The 16,927-nt window shown below is 46.5% G+C and overlaps 1 protein-coding gene across 2 annotated transcripts in view; it reads right to left on the bottom strand.

The window, feature by feature from the left end:
* Positions 1-16,927, bottom strand: part of KIAA0100 (KIAA0100 ortholog) — a 33,119-nt gene that overhangs the window by 4,262 nt on the left and 11,930 nt on the right. The window contains exons 17-32 of one of the 2 annotated variants that reach the window (XM_033181792.1): positions 16,670-16,861; positions 16,324-16,526; positions 16,058-16,176; positions 15,717-15,937; positions 14,828-15,018; positions 14,598-14,697; positions 14,253-14,455; positions 10,718-11,012; positions 6,351-6,508; positions 5,877-6,083; positions 2,946-3,045; positions 2,535-2,717; positions 2,056-2,177; positions 1,407-1,562; positions 1,201-1,322; positions 45-225 (exon numbers count right to left, since the gene is read on the bottom strand). In XM_033181792.1, coding sequence (XP_033037683.1) covers positions 45-225; positions 1,201-1,322; positions 1,407-1,562; positions 2,056-2,177; positions 2,535-2,717; positions 2,946-3,045; positions 5,877-6,083; positions 6,351-6,508; positions 10,718-11,012; positions 14,253-14,455; positions 14,598-14,697; positions 14,828-15,018; positions 15,717-15,937; positions 16,058-16,176; positions 16,324-16,526; positions 16,670-16,861 — 2,753 coding nt within the window. The remainder of the gene's footprint in view (positions 1-44; positions 226-1,200; positions 1,323-1,406; positions 1,563-2,055; positions 2,178-2,534; positions 2,718-2,945; positions 3,046-5,876; positions 6,084-6,350; positions 6,509-10,717; positions 11,013-14,252; positions 14,456-14,597; positions 14,698-14,827; positions 15,019-15,716; positions 15,938-16,057; positions 16,177-16,323; positions 16,527-16,669; positions 16,862-16,927) is intronic. The other variant, XM_033181793.1, reaches the window with a different exon arrangement.

Consider the following 16,927-nt stretch of genomic DNA (forward strand, 5'->3'; position numbering starts at 1 on the left):
TTTCTCAATACAGCTGCCTTTGTGTGACCATATACCCCAGATACCTTGCTGTAGAGGAACCTCTGCAGTTCTAATTCAGCAATTCCCAGCTGTCCATCTTCCTCTGTCAGGCGCCACCGTGCCTGAGCAAAGTAAAACTCAGTGCGACGGACCACACTCACATCTTCTTGCTGCTTTCGCAGCTCCATCTTGTTAGCCCGCTGCAGCTGGAAATCCTTAAAACACCTGTAAGTGGACAGGGGAGCCAAAGCCAGTAAGGGAAATAGCACATGGGTAGGGGGTGGGATAGAATGCTCTAGAATGATGCAGGAGGTAAACTCAGAAATTAACCTATTCTGGTTAGCCAGTCTCTAAATTTTTTTTTTTTTTTTTTTTTGAGACGGAGTCTCGCTCTGTCGCCCAGGCTGGAGTGCAGTGACCGGATCTCAGCTCACTGCAAGCTCCGCCTCCCGGGTTTACGCCATTCTCCTGCCTCAGCCTCCCGAGTAGCTGGGACTACAGGCGCCCGCCACCTCGCCCAGCTAGTTTTTTTGTATTTTTTAGTAGAGACGGGGTTTCACCGTGTTAGCCAGGTTGGTCTCGATCTCCTGACCTCGTGATCCGCCCGTCTTGGCCTCCCAAAGTGCTGGGATTACAGGCTTGAGCCACCGCGCCTGGCCTCTAAATTTTTTTTACTGAATTTATTGCTGCTGACATTCTAGGTCATAGAAGCACAAATCCCAACTTTCAGCTCTATAGTTTCTTGATAAAATAGTGTCTTCCCACTAATAATTCCTACAATTTTATCTGCAATTGTATGCTGATCAACTTCAAGATATTTTCATATATCTATGTCAGGTTCATTAAAAAAAAAAAAGATCTTTTCAGTTCAGATGCACAGTATCAAGCCCACCACAGTGATCTTTCAGCTGGGTGTGGTAATCCCAGCTCACGCCTGTAATCCCAGCACTTTGGGAGGCCAAGGCAGAGGACTGCTTGAGCCCAGAAGTTCCAGACCAGCCTGGTCAAAATAGTGAGACCACCTTGTCTCTTAAAAAAAAAAAAAAAAGTGATCCTTCCCAACTACCCATTTTCTTATTCAGGAAGAGATGTCTGAACCTACTCCTACATCAGCCTTTGATAATACAAACTAGACCTCAAGAAAGAGAACTGCCTGTAGCTGGGGCACTGGAAAAGGGCAAGAAAAGAATGCTGGGGCACCTGATGAGGATATTCAGTTCTTCACTTTCCAGCTGCAGGTCGGCCTTCTCCTGGTTTAGCTGCAACTGAAGCTTCTGGTTCAGGTCAAGCAGATTCTCATTCTTGCTGTCATCCTGCAAAGACTAGGGAACCAGGATAGAAACTGAGAGATTACCCTCGTTCTAGAAGACTTCCTGGTCCTCGAACTATCTATCTGCAGTGACTACCTTCATGATAGAATACATCTGCTTCTCAAGCTGTCGTATTTGGGCCACATGCTGCCGCACAGTCTCCTGCAAATGCAGTATGCTGCTGCGTTGCTCCTCTGGATTGCTAGAGATCTCAAGCTGGAACCTGACCCGTTGCTTCTTCTCACTATGCTCCTAAAGGAATGGAAAGGGAAATGAATACAATTTTTAAGTAGACAAGTCTTGTAGTAAAGTGAAATAGACAAAGGAGAAAGAAATGGGGGGGTCTCTTCTAGAAAGCTAACCTTTATCTGTCACTGTTAATAGCAACAGTAGTAGGTCAATGCAGAAAATTTGGCAATGTGGATTTCACAATAAGTCAGGCCCAACAGGATGGGGATGGAGGTGGAAGCAGGGAATAGTAAATGTTTTTAGAGGTGTCCAGGTGACTGAGTAGAGAAATAACTAGGAGAAAACAATCAGGCAAACAAGCCCTACAGTCTGAGAGACATTCAGGCCTTTCTTAAATAAGTGGAATTTCAGTGGTCACTGCTGACTAAAAGAATGTATCAACCACAAGGCCCTTTTTCAGTGTGAAGCATGGCTTTTCTTATAGAAGCCCAAATAAAACACAAAGTCTGGGTGTTCCTGTGATGCTAACCAGCATTCTACAAGGGCCCATGCTCACCTTCCGCTTAGGTTCTACGTGGAGCAGCAGGTTGTTGACAATGTCCAGGATCATGGCATACTGAGCTGGGTTGGTGGAAATTTCCAGCTCATGGTGGATAAGGGTGAAGGTATCCACAGCCCCTAGATAATTGTTAGCAGCTAAATAAAAAGCTCAAGTTTCTACCTAAATATCTACTCCATCTCTTAACCCACATTTGGAACCACCCTACTAGTCAACCCCACAGAAAGGGTGAGAGGTGCTCATGGGCAGAAACATGTTTATTTCAGAATCATAAACAATGCCCATTCATCCCAGTTCCCTCTAAGAATAGAGGTTATTTTCTCATAGCAGAACCTACAAAAAGCAGAGCAAAGTGAAATATTAATGCCAGTGCACAGTGGACTTTTAATAACTCTACTGTCTCAGAATCACCAAGGAAATAACTACTTTACCAATTTCCCTAGTCCTCTACTAAAAGCCTTTCAAGCCCTGAATACCTTCTTGCTTCTTTAGGAGATCTTCCTTTTCCTGGTTCTCAAGAACTTCAGGTGGCTTAATCTGAGTTGCTAGTTCAGGATCAATGTCATGGCTGTAACTAATATAGTACATTCGGCAGCTGCAACGCGAAATGATCCGCTGGACTTGCTGGGCTTGTTGTGCCTCAGCTGGCTGGTTCCAATCTGGGAAGAGGTGGGAAAGAGATAAGAAAAAGACATTCTCAATAAAGGTAATGTGAGAGCCTCCCAGCTATGTCTCGGAAACTCCAGAAACACCACTTTCAACCTAGCCTAGCACAAAATGGTCCTACTACAGCATACATTGACGTTAAGAACAGGAAGGGAAATGAGGTCCCTTTGGGATGCACATCCATTCCTAATCATTTGATGCAGAGGAGGGGGAGGGCTGACCTGTGGTTGTGGTAACCATGCCGCCCACTGCCTGCCCACTCTCCATCAGCTCCTGCACAGAGTCCAAACTACGCTGCCGGTGCTCCTCGATATTCTTCACCTGAAGACAGAGATGCAGGCAACTTTAGCTCCTGGGGAAACAGTGGCTTGTCCTGGACAACTGGGTGACAGATCTCCATATTTCAAGTAGTTACACTTACTATCTAGATCTCTGCTGCATGGAATAGCTTGAACCATCTCCCAGGATAGAGGACATACTTGTCTCCTTCTCTTGCCCCAGTTTACCCAAATTCTCCAACCCAACTGCGTTACATGCACACTTTGCCAGGCCCGCAGGTCTCGAGCCAGAAAAACAATGAGCAAGGTTCAAATCTAATCATGTCTTGGGCAAAATATCTCATTAAAAAAAATTACTTTCCCACCCATTTTGGTATTTGTTCCATTTGTGTTCTTGCTGTTTTCTATCTTCAGATAGATAACCATTCTGACAATGTTGCCATGGGGGAAGGGAATTTAATTATTTTTATTCACTCTGCCAAGCTGAAGTCAGAGTGAATAACAGAATGAGTGAAATGGGAAGACCACAGCAGATGGTGGATCTGTCAAACCTCAAAAAAATACAGGAAAGGCCAGACCACAGTCCCTCGTACCTAAACCAAAGACGTTCCACTCTAACGCTAGTATCACAGCCTGAGGGGGGTGGGGGGCAAGGGGGAAGAGTTCACACGCAAAAGAAGGCATGCCTAAAAGCAGCAGAGGCGCAGAAAATGCCAGAAAGATCCAATAGCATGGGTAGTTAACAACTGTGCTTACCTCCTAAGACTACTGATAAAGAGCACTGCTTGCTTGAATGAACCACAGCTCTTATATATCAGCATGACTTCTCATACTACCAACAACCAGTCCCTTACTTGGCTTGACATCTGATCTTTTTTTTTTTTTTGAGACGGAGTCTTGCTCTGTTGCCCAGGCTGGAGTGCAATGGTGCGATCTCGGCTCACTGCAACCTCCACCTCCTGGGTTCAAGCAATTCTCTGCCTCAGCCTCCCGAGTAGCTGGAATTATAGGCGCCCACCACCACGCCCGGTTAATTTTTGTATTTTTAGTAGAGACGGGGTTTCACCATCTTGGCCAGGGTAGTCTTGAACTCCTGACCTCATGATCCACTTGCCTCAGCCTCCCAAAGTGCTGGGATTATAGGCGTGAGCCACCGTGCTCGGCCTGACATCTGATCTAAATGCTCATTACCTCTTATTACACTTGAGGTTTCCTGGACTAAGCCCTAAGGTCCTTGATATAAGAAGCATCAGCCAGGGAGGTGAGAAGAGGGATCAGTTTTATCCCCACTAAGAACTGCAAATGGATTTATCACTGTGGTCCTTATCAGATACAGCTAGATCCTATAACTCATTTGGGGGTGTGCCATGCCCAAGACAATGTGGGCACTTAACACCTGTTAAATAACTAATAATGCACAATAATCACTAGGCATATCTCATAACCAATAGAGAGAAGTTACAGGGTAAAATATAATCTAGTTCAGTTTTACCAAGAAGCTGAAAAGCAAATTAACCACCATGCAATGCAAAGACAGGCTCCTTCCCTTATTTCTGCCAACTGCTCACAATCTCACCATCTAACAAAAACATTATCTTGGCTGGGTGGGGCATAAGCCTGTAATCCCAACACTTTGAGAGGCTGAGGCAGGCGGATCAAGAGGTCAGGAGCTCAAGACCAGCCTAGCCAACATGGTGAAACCTCGTCTCTACTAAAGACCCAAAAACTAGGCGGTCATGGTGGGGCACGCCTGTAATCCCAGCTACTCAGGAGGCTGAGGCAGGAAAATGGCTTGAACCCGGGAGGCAGAGGTTGCAGTGAGCCGAGTTCATGCCACTGCACTCCAGCCTGAGCTACAGAGCAAGACTCTGTCTCAAAAAACAAACAAAACTACATTATCTTGCCACACACTTAAGACCTCCCCACACATACTGACTTAAAAAAAAAAATGAGTACTTTCCACCTGAATATTATATATATATATATATATATTTTTTTTTTTTTTTTGAGATGGAGTCTCGCTCTGTCACCCAGGCTGGACTGCAGTGGCCGGATCTGAGCTCACTGCAAGCTCCGCCTCCCGGGTTTACGCCATTCTCCTGCCTCAGCCTCCTGAGTAGCTGGGACTACAGGCGCCCGCCACCTCACCCGGCTAGGTTTTGTATTTTTTTAGTAGAGATGGGGTTTCACCGTTTTGGCCAGGATGGTCTCGATTTCCTGACCTTGTGATCCGCCCATCTCGGCCTCCCAAAGTGCTGGGATTACAGATTTGAGCCACCGCGCCCGGCTATATTTATATTTTCAAAGCACCTTATCATGTGATCCTTTCAACAATCTTGTGAGGGTGAAGTATCAATTCCATTTCACAATTAAAGGTGACTTGTCCAAGAGCTCATGGCTACTATAATGGGAAAGCTATCATTAGAACTCACATAACCTGACTCCTAGACAGTCTTTCATTCAACCTCACTGCCTTGCTGAAATAACCAATCAGTCATTTTCATGAGAGGACAGAGAAAGTGCAGATAGTGAAATTATCGAAAATTCTGAGTCACTGCCTGTTTTCTTGGCTGCCTGCTGATTAGTGTGAACATTAATAGGGATCAGCAATCTTAAAGAGTAAAAAATTTCCAGTCCATTTTATACTAGTTCTGGGAAATGAGAATTTCTTTTGCAATGAAATAGAACACCATGAGGAAAAAAAAAAAAAGTACTACATGCTTCCAGACCAGAGACTGCCCACATTCAAGGTGTTATCAGCCTCATTATTCTGCTAAGCTAGTAACAGTAGGTTACTGTCAAGAATATTCCAGCCATTATAAAGTCTATGGAAAACCAGGAATATAACGGGCCTTCACAAACCCACTCACTAACCTCTAACCAGAGCTGTCGGCCATCCTGCTCTGTGGGGCTGCTCTCAGTGGTGGCAAAGTACTGCATGCCATCCAAGAGGCAAGTCCAGGATGTCTTTTGCTTCAATGTATCACCGTACCAGGCTGGATGGTGCTGGCACTGCAGCAGTTGGGCTTTGGCAGCTGACACAATGACACAGCCTTCTGTCTCTGCTCCACGAAGAACCATCTATGCCAGAGATAGAAGCAGAGTTAAGCTACCAAGGAAGATGAGAAGATTAGTGAGCACACTGTATCAACCACTGCAGCTAGATCTAACTGGCTTACTGAGTAAATTTTACTGGCGTCTGGACATAGAAGTGATTATCTATGATACCTATGAGAAGGACAAATTTTTTGGAGCTCTATTCACCCATTCACATTTAGAGGTGGGGGAAGGTGAACAATATGATCATGATCTAGCCTGATGTTGAGGTAACTTGTAAAGAGAAGGTACCTGACAGTTGACCAGTTCAATAAGGCAGTTTCGGTTGTATATGTCATCCGTCTGGCAGGCAGCAATGCCACACAACTGGTCACTCATGCCTGATTCCTCTTCTGTGAACACTACAAACCTGTCTGTCTCTTCAATTAGTTTCTGCAACATGTAAGCACCTGGCAGAGAAATAGGAAGCAGGGAAAGGTCACAGTCTCAAAGGGAAAGACTTTTCCCTTTCCAGAGCCAAACTGATCTTCCCTCAATTTATCTGGCTAGATAAGGGCTTAGAATACATCCTCCCAAACCTAGAACTCTAGCCCAGCCCATCCCTTGACTCATGAAGGCAAAACAAGGGTTATTTCATTTTCCCTTTTTTTTTTCTGAGACAGAGTCTTGCTCTGTCGCCCAGGCTGGAGTGCAGTGGCTTGATATCGGCTCACTGCAACCTTCACCTCCTGGTTCAAGCGATTCTCCTGCCTCAGCCTCCTGAGTAGCTGGGACTACAGGTGCGTGCCACCATATCTGCTAATTTTGTGTTTTTTTAGTAGAGACCGGTTTCGCTATGTTGGCCAGGCTTGTCTCGAACTCCTGACCTCAGATGATCTGCCCATCTCGGCCTCCCAAAGTGCTAGGATTACAGGCGTGAGCCACCTCGCCCGGCCTCCCTTCAATTTTAATAAGAGTACAGATTCCCAACAGAAACTGAGAAATGCTAGGTAACACTTTTTTCTCTTAAGTATTACTCTATGATCTCTCCCTTGCCCCCATTTTATTCCTTTTCTCATTTCGTATTATTTTACACACTATTTGACCACTCTTTTCCACTTGAAACCACTCTCTTGCCATCAATGTCATTATGTTCTCCTAGGTCTGCTGCTTCCCCTGATTATGTCTCCAGGCCCTCTTCCTTCTCTGAGGTCTAAGCTCCTCAGATCCATCCTTGGCATGTTCCCTTCTCTTTCCTGTTCTTTCTCTTAATGGGTTTGTGTAACAGAGTGTATGGTTAAGAGCACAGTCTCCAGAATCAAACTAGTCTGCCTGTATTGTGACCTTGGGCAGTCTGCCTCTCTGCGTCGCAGTTTCCTTATTTGTAAAAGAGTAACTCTCTCATAAGATTGCTATGAAAGTTTAATGGGGCCAGGCACGATGGCTCACGCCTGTAATCCCAGCACTTTGGGAGGCTGAGGTGGGCAGATCACGAGGTCAGGATATTGAGACCATCCTGGCCAACATGGTGAAACTTCGTCTCTACTAAAAACACAAAAATTAGCCAGGTGTGGTGGCGCACACCTGTAATCCCAGCTACTCAGGAGGCTGAGGTAGGACAAGAGCGTGAATCTAGGAGGTGGAGATTGCAGTGAGCCGAGATCGCGCCACTGCACTCCAGTCTGGTGACAGAGCAAGACTCCATCCCAAAAAAAAAAAAAAAGAAAAAAAGAAAAAAGAAAATTTAATGGCATAATACATAAAAATATTTTGCAGAGTACCTACCACACAGTAAGCAATTATAATAATATCCTTGGCATTAACTCTTAGCTCTATGCTGAAATTCCCAAATATCTATCTTTATAGCCCTAAGCTTTTAGACCCTAATTTCCAGCTGTTTATTAGACATTATATTGATAGCCTACTAGTGACACAAATTCAGCATGCCCAAATCTGAACTTAACAACCCTACACCTCCCCAAACCTGTTTAGTCCCAGGCTCTATTTCTGATCCATCATGCTCAAAATCAAGTTGTTATAATTTTCTCCCTTTAATTCCTCCTTCCAACCAGTGGCCAGTTCTCCCATATGCACAATAATGTTTCCATCCATCTTATCTCCATTCCCACTGCCTCTACCTAGTTCTAGCCCTCAATGTTTATTTTTATTTTTATTTTTTTTCTTGAGATGGAGTTTCACTCTTACTGCCCAGGCTGGAGTGCAATGGCGCAATCTTGGCTCACTGCAACCTCCGCCCCCGGGTTCAAGCAATTCTACCATCTCAGCCTCCCGAGTAGCACCACCACGCCTGGCTAATTTTTATATTTTTACTAGAGACAGGGTTTCACCATGTTGGCCAGGCTAGTCTCCAACTCCTGACCTCAAGTGATCCACCCCTTAGCCTCCCAAAGTGCTGGGATTACAGGTGTGAGCCACTGTGCCTGGCCCCAGCCCTCAATGCTTCTTACTGAGACACCATAATAGTTTCCTAATTTGTCTCCCCACCTCGTTTCTTCCTCTCCAATCCTCCTACACACTACTGCCAGATCTGTCTTCATAAAACGATGACACACCCATATTCAAAAACATTCAGTAGTTCACCACTGCCTACTGTACAAGGACCAAAAACTCCTTAGCCCTATATGAAAGGTCTTTGGTGATCTACCCCAGCTTTCCTTTCTAGTCCTTTCTCTCACTCTTTCTGTCAACTAAAAGAGACTGTTTACTCTCTGTGATACTGTGAAATACATATTTGGTCCTCCCTGTTTCCTGGCATACAAAATCTAAAATCATTAGTGCCTCCAAAGTGATGTCTTTTTTTTTTTTTTGTATGCTGAGTTGACTGGTTGCTGGCAGCCCCTAAGTAGCTTCAGGATGGTGGCTGGTCACTGGAAAGACCCAGGCAGGATTAAAGGGTTATAACTTTCAGCCCCACCCCCATCACACACACACTTCCTGGGAAGAGAGGGGCTGAAGGCTAAGTTAATCACCAATGGCCAGTGGTTTAATCAATCATGCCTACATAATGAAGTCTCCATTAAAAACCCAAAAGGACCGGATTTGGAGAGCTTCTGGATAGCTGAACATGTAGAGGTTCCCGAGGCGTAGCATGCCTGCCTGGTGAGGGCATAGAAGCTTCCCGCCACTTCCCATACCTCGCACTATGCATCCCTTCATCCGTATCCTTTGTAATACCCTTTATAATAAACCAGCAAACAGGTTTCCTTCAGTCCTGTGAGCTGCTCTAGCAAATTAATTGAACCCAAGGAGGGGGTCGTGGGAACCCGTTTATAGCCAGGTGGTGAGAAGCACAGATAAAGCAACCTGTAGCCTGTGACTGGCATATGAAGGAAGGGGCGGGGGGCTTAGAGACTGAGTCATCAACCTTTGGCATCTGATGCTATCCCCAGGTAGATAGTGTCAGAATTGAACTGAATTAAAGGACACCCAACTGGTGTCCGCTGCAGAATTAATTGCTTGCTTATTAGTTGGGAAAAAATTCCCACACATTTGCTCACAGAAGTCTTCTGTGTCAACTGTTTCTGAGTGAGAGAACAGAAAAAACACTTTTGAGCTTGGGTTTTTCAAGATTCTCCTTTGAACATACTAAGCTTTCAAACTCCACTCCTACTCAGGTTATTCCCTCCGCCTTGATTGCCCTTCCACCCCATTTCTACATGTTCAAACCACATTAAGCTTTCAGGGCCTGGCTCAAATGCTACTTCCTCAATCAACTCTCCCCTGATGGTATTCCCCCCTTCACTCCTGTCAGTAGTAACTCCATTTTTTTTTTTTTTTTTTTGAGATAGTCTCACTCTGTCACCCCAGCTGGAGTGCAGTGGTGTGATCTCGGCTCACTGTCAGCTCCGCCTCCTGGGTTCATGCCATTCTCCTGCTTCAGCCTCCCAAGTAGCTGGGACTACAGGCACCCGCCACCATGCCCGGCTAATTTTTTTGTATTTTTAGTAGAGATGGGGTTTCACCGTGTTAGCCAGGATGGTCTCGATCTCCTGACCTCGTGATCTGCCCACCTTGGCCTCCCAAAGTGCTGGGATTACAGGCGTGAGACACCACACCCACCCCCTTATTCTTTTTTTTTTTTTGAGATGGAGTCCTGCTCTGTCACCTCCACTTCCTGGGTTCAAGCAATTCTCGTGCCTTAGCCTCCCAAGCAGCTGGGATTACAGGTACATGCCACCCTGCCTGGCTAATTTTTTTTGTATTATTTTTACTAAAGATGGGATTTTGCCATGTTGGCCAGGCTGGTCTTGAACTCCTGACCTCAAGTGACCCACCCACCTCAGCCTCCCAAAGTGCTGGGATTACAGGAGTGAGCCACTGCACCCCGTTTTCTTTTTTTTCTTTTTCTTTCTTTACTCCCATTTTCTTTTATTTCTCTCTTGTGGCATTTATCACTTTGTTTCTTTCCCTTACTCATCTTGTTTTGGCTCCATCACTCTCCTTCTGATTCTCTTCTGGCCATGGGACCAGACCATTTAATGCCCCAACATCACTGTTACTTAATATATAAGACTTAGGTGGCCTAAGAAGGAAAAATGATAGTTTTACTTCTGCACATAGATGGAAGCAGCCATGACTCAGTCCTTTTCAAACTCTTGTCCAAGCCCATATCCATGTTCTAAACCCAAACCCATAAAGTCTCATCTCCCCAAGCTTACCTCCTGATGACCCCTTATCAGGCCGTCCACTGAAGCTGGGAGTGTTAGCGCGAGGTGGGGCTGAGGCACTACTTGGGACACCCCGCTTTGGCTTTTTGGCTGGCATCTGTGGATCAATCTTTAACCCCTTCAGGGCCTCCGTAGAGAGATTACGTTTGAGTACAGCTGCCTTTTTGTAGCCATCATATAACCCAAAGGCAATGTCTCGATTGGTAGTTGTCCAGGAAATCCGTAAATCTACTAAGTGCAGCTGATGTGTATGAAAGGTAGGATCCCCATCACGAGTAGAGAGCTCCTATGAAACAGGAAAAGGACTTCAAGGCTTCAGGTAGCATGGAAATTGCCCCCAATGCTGCTCTTCCACAAAAGCAGTGATAAAAGTTTGTTGAATAAGAAACGTGTTGGCCAGGTGCCGTGGCTCATGCCCATAATCCCAGCACTTTGGGAGGCTGAAGCGGGCAAATCATGAGATCAGGAGTTTGAGACCAACCTGGTCAACCTGGTGAAACCCCATCTCTACTAAAAATACAAAAAATTAGCTGGGCATGGTGGCTGGCACCTGTAAACCCAGCTACTCAGGAGGCTGAGGCAGGAGAACCACTTGAACCTAGGAGGCGGAGGTTGCAGTGAGCCGAGATCACGCTACTGCACTCCAATCCGGGTGACAACGAGAGACGCGGTTTCAAAAAAAAAAAGAAAGAAAAAAGAAAAGAAATTCGCTGGGTGTGGTGGGGAGACAGACCCTGGAGAAAGAAAAACTAAGTGGTCTTGGCTTGTGTGTTATATTACATTTGAACTATACCTACTGTATTTTGTTATTAAAAAATGTTTTTAGAGGCCGGGCGCGGTGGCTCAAGCCTGTAATCCCAGCACTTTGGGAGGCCGAGACGGGCGGATCACGAGGTCAGGAGATCGAGACCATCCTGGCTAACATGGTGAAACCCCGTCTCTACTAAAAAAATACAAAAAATTAGCCGGGCGATGTGGCGGGCGCCTGTAGTCCCAGCTACTCGGGAGGCTGAGGCTAGAGAATGGCATAAACCCGGGAGGCGGAGCTTGCAGTGAGCTGAGATCCGGCCATTGCACTCCAGCCTGGGCGACAGAGCGAGACTCCGTCTCAAAAAAAAAAAAAAAAAAAAAAAAAAATGTTTTTAGAGTTCCTCTAAAATTCTTTTTTGAGAAATGGAAGTCTATTTTGCCCAGACTGGTCTTGAACTCCTGGCTTCAAGCAGTCTTCCTGCCTCAGTCTCCCAAGTAGCTGGAACTACGGGTACAAGCCATTGTGACTGGCCCCACTTTATTTTATTTTTAAAATATGTTTATTTATTTGAGACAGAATCTGGCTCCGTCTCCCAGGCTGAAGTGCAGTGGTGTGATTTTTTTTTTTTTTTTTTTTGAGACAGTCTCACTCCATCACCCATGCTGGAGTGCAGTGGCATGATCTTGGCTAACTGCAACCTCCGCCTTCCGGGTTCAAGTGATTCTCATGCTTCAGTCTCCAAGCACCTGGGATTACAGGTATGTGCTACCACACCTGGCTTATTTATTTATTTATTTATTTTTATTTTTATTTTTTTTGAAATAAAGTCTCACTCTGTCACCCAGGCTGAAGTGCAGTGGTACGATCTTGGCTGGCTGCAACCTCCACTTTCCAGGTTCAAGAGATTTTCCTGCCTCAGCCTCTCAAGTAGCTGGGATTACAGGTACCCGCCACCACACCCAGCAAATTTTTGTATTTTTTAGTAGAGATAGGGTTTCACCATATTGGCCAAGCTGGTCTCAAACTCCTGTCCTCAAATGATCCGCCCACCTTGGCACCCCAAAGTGATGGGATTACAGGCGTGAGCCACTATACCTGGCCTAATTTTTGTATTTTTAGTAGAGACAGGGTTTCACCATGTTGGCCAGTCTGGTCTCAAACTCCTGACCTCGAGTGATCCATCTGCCTCAGCCTCCCAAAGTGTAGGGATTACAGGTGTGAGCCACCGCACCCAGCCTCAATGGTGCAATCCTGGCTCACAACCTCTGCCTCTTGGGCTCAAACTATCCTCCCACCTCAGCCTCCTGAGTAGCTGGGACGACAGGTGCACGCCACCATGCCTGGCTAATTTTTTTGTATTTTTTGTAGAGACAGGGTTTCACCATGTTGCCCAGGCTAGTCTGGAATTCTTGACTTCAAGGGATCCACCCACCCTGGCCTCCCAGAGTGCTGGGATTACAGGCATTAGCCATCAACACACCTTGCCTATTTATTTATTTTTGAGATGGGGTCTCACTCTGTCACCCAGGTTGGAGTGCAGTGGCACGATCACGGCTCACTGCAGCCTAGATTTCCGAGACTCCAGCCATCTTTCCACCTCAGCTTCCCGAGTAGCTGGGATCACAGGCACATGCCACCACACCCAGATAATTTTTTGTATTTTTGGTAGAGACAGGGTTTCCACATGTTGCCCAGGCTGGTCTCAAACTCCTAAGCTCGAGCAATCCACCTGCTTCAGCCTCCCAGAGTGTTGGGATTACAGGTGTGAGCCACTGAGCCCAGCCCCCATTGTATTTTATTTGTTTTGTTTTGTTTTTTGTATTTTGGGAGACAGCATCTTGCTCTGTCACCCCACTTGGAGTGCAGTGGTGCGACCTCGGCTCTCTGCAACCTCCACCTCCCAGGTTCAAGAGATTCTCCTGCCTCAGCCTCCCGCGTAGCTGGGACTACCGGCATGCACCACCCTTCCCGGCTAATTTTTTTGTTTTTTTAGTAGAGACGGGGTTTCACCATGTTGGTCAGGTTGGTCTCGAGCTCATGATTTCAAACGATCCATCCGCCTCGGCCTCCCAAAGTGCTGGGATTACAGACATGAGACACCGCACCCAGCCCTCCCCCACTGTATTTTAAATGACTTGAGAATTTCAACTTAAAATCCTTCCCTAATTGGGGGAAAAGTCCGTACCAATTTTTTTTCAGTGTTAGGAAAAAATTTTACTCTATTTTCTCAAGAGTAAGATACTATTTTTAGGAGAGAAAGAAAAGGTATTTTCGAAAAGAGGGATGCTAATACAGCTAAATCAAGTGAGTCTGTCATAAAGTAATGACATACATGCTTGGAATATAATGAGAAACATTACCAGGGACTTCGCCTGCAACCTACTCCTATGGACTCTATTGTGTTCCCCCCAAATTCACGTGTTGAAGTCCTAACCCTCAATGTAATGGTATCTGGAGATGGGCCTTTGGGAGGTAATGACATGAGATCATGAGGGTGGGGCACTCATGACAGAATTAGTGCTTTTACAATAAGAGAAACCAGAGCACTCATGCACACTTGTGCTCTCTCTCCCTCTCTGCCATGTGAGGACAGAGATAAGGCAGTCATCTGTAAGCCAAGAAGACAGCCCTCACCAGAACCCAACCATGCAGGTATCCTAATCTTGGACTTCCCAGTCTCCAAAACAGTCTCTGGTATTTTGTTATGGCAGTCCAAATAGGCTGAGATACCTACTAATACAAATAAGGTAATAAAGAAACTGTGTCAGGCAGTACCTCCTCAGCTGTGCGATTGCTATGCCGTTGGTAGGTGAGGGAGGATAAGCTCAGCAGGTGGGTCTTTGTTATCAAGGGATCAAGACAGTGATCAGCATTCTCTTCAGTGGGTGAAGCCATCAGGTGAACGGTCACCTGACTTAGGTCACTCACCATCTGGGTAACACTCCAATCAGAGATAAGGCGCCGCATCACTGTGCCTGCTGAGAAAAAGAGGCACAAAGAGACCATGCTGACCAGTTCAGAGGATAGTGTAAGACAGAGATGGAGGAGGGGAATGGAACTGAGAAAGGGAAAAACAACAAGGAACAGGATAGGAGAAATGAAAGGACTCTTTGATTTTACCTTGAGGTATAAGCCGCTGAGTCCCCCGAGTAAAGACATGGCCCTGACTGCACTCAATCTGGATGCCCCGTTGCTGGGCAAATGAGGCCCAATAATGTACCTGGCAACAAGAAAGCATAACACTGAACAAAGGATGGCATGAGAGGGATGATTAAGGGACTCAGTACGAGAAACAAGAAAACTAGAAGCAGAATAAAGTGAAGACGTCAGCAGGGACATCAGTGCCTTACCTGCAGCTGGGGAAAGAGGGCTGTATAGGAAAGTTGCTTGTAGTGCTGACCAAGTTTCTTCTTGCTGGGTTTCAGGTTATTGAAGAGCTTTCCCCTGCAGATAGGCCTTGTGACACTAGTCCAAGTTGCCCAGAAGTTCTGCATCCAGCGCAGGGTACTACTATATAGCAGAATTCGGGGTTGGGATATTGCTGCAAAGGGAAGGACAGACATTTCCTAGTTATGGATGAAACACAGAGGTAAAACTAAATCCTTCCCTTGCTGCAGGTTGTAGAAGTTTAAAAATCCAAAATCCAAATAGCACCTAGCGTCACATTCAGCATCCCCCACTCCCTCTTCTTTCAAGGATCTAAGCTCTCTGCTTTCCCCTACTGCTATGGTCTAAATGTTTGCATCTCCCCAAAATTCATGTTGAAACACTAACCCCTAAGGTGATGATGTTAAAGAGGTGGGCCTCTGGGAGGTCACTAGACCATGAGGGTGGAGCCTTCGTAAATAGGATTAGTGCCCTTTTAAAAGTGGTCCAAGGGAGCTCACTGACTCCTTCCACCATATTAGGACACAGCAAAAAGGCACCATCTATGAGGAATGGGCCCTCAATGACACTGAATTTGTCAGTTCTTTGATCTTGGACCTTCAAGCCTCCAGAACTGTGAGAGATAAACGTTTGTTGTTTATAAGCTACCAAACTTGTGGTATTATTATTATAGCAACCAAAAAGGTCTAAGACACCAACCCTTTCCCCACAAAAAAAAAAAAAAAAAGGTCCTAACCTAGATTCTCCCTTGCTCTTCTCCCCTCCCCTCCCCAGAGGGTCAAGCTAAAGTCCCCAGTGTCCATGCCTGCCCTCCCAGCCCTTCCTCCCCACTACCCCAGGCCCAAGCCTCACTTCCACTGTGCCGAGTCAGATCCATCTTGATGGAGAGATTGAGGTTCTCCGAGCGAAAGGCCCGGTAGGAGTCATGAAGCTGGCCCAAGGGCACCTCAGGCAGGAACTCTGGGGCCCGCAGAGTGACACTATGGTGATCATGGGGGTTCCCATGGCATAGCCACTGCAGGTCCAGTGTCATGCAGAGGTCAGGCAGGTGAAGGAAGCAGCAGTCGTCATACCTGCCTCACAACGGAGCCCCAGCCCTCAGTGCCCTGGTCACTCACTTCCCCTTGGCTCTTCCCCCTCCCTCCAACCTTAGTCCCTCACCCCATGGAGGACCCTCCCTTCACTCCACTCACTTAGAGGCTGTTCTCACGTTGATATCCAAGTCACCCTTGAACACAAACTGACCAGGTTTCCAATGAAAAGACAGGTGGCTCCACTCCCAGTGCATATTTTCAGTTGTGTTGTATGGATCCTATGACCACCCCCAAGAACTTGGTGAGATATAGGTAAGAAAACCATCCTCATCTCCCGTATCAGCATCTTTCTCTCTTCCCACATGTGCTATACAGGCCTCAACCATATTATCCTGACAGGAAAAAAGTATCAAGACACCCCTCACCTCAGTGGCCAGCTGGTGCAGGTTCGCCTGTTCAATGTCCATGTGCCAGTCTCCATGGAACAAAAGACGGCTCTTGTCCCACCAGGGCAAAGGTGGGCTGGGGTCAGCTGAGGGCTTGGTCAAGAGGTCCACACACTGGCCAATCAGTGTCCAGGCTGGATCCCAGCATGGGCCCCATACCACTGTGTACTGGAATATTTCCGCTGGGGTAGAGGAACAAAGGCTATAACTTGTTCACAACATTACCCTTCTCTTCCTTCTTCACTCCAGAAGGGCCTCAGCTCATCTCCTATTTCACCCATCACAAATGTCCCTCAGCCAAACCAACTGCCCCATCTCTACTCACAGTGGAAGTCATGGTAGAATTTGAGTGGGGGCATGTTCCTCTCCACTGCCACGTTACCCCACGGAAGCCCCAAGTGCAAGATCTGACGCCGACGGGAGCAAGGCTGACCACTCTGCTCGGTGCCCACAAGTCGACCCATCAGCCGCCAGTCACGGATCTCAAACAGGTACCGTGGATAGTCTCTGATCCGAACTGTTACCAGAGGAAGGGTACACACTGGCTACTCAGGGGCAGTCTGAACACTCTCGGGCCTTTTTC

Source organism: Trachypithecus francoisi, unplaced genomic scaffold, assembly GCF_009764315.1.
Source record: "Trachypithecus francoisi isolate TF-2019V2 unplaced genomic scaffold, Tfra_2.0 Lachesis_group20, whole genome shotgun sequence".
NCBI classification, from domain to species: domain Eukaryota; kingdom Metazoa; phylum Chordata; class Mammalia; order Primates; family Cercopithecidae; genus Trachypithecus; species Trachypithecus francoisi.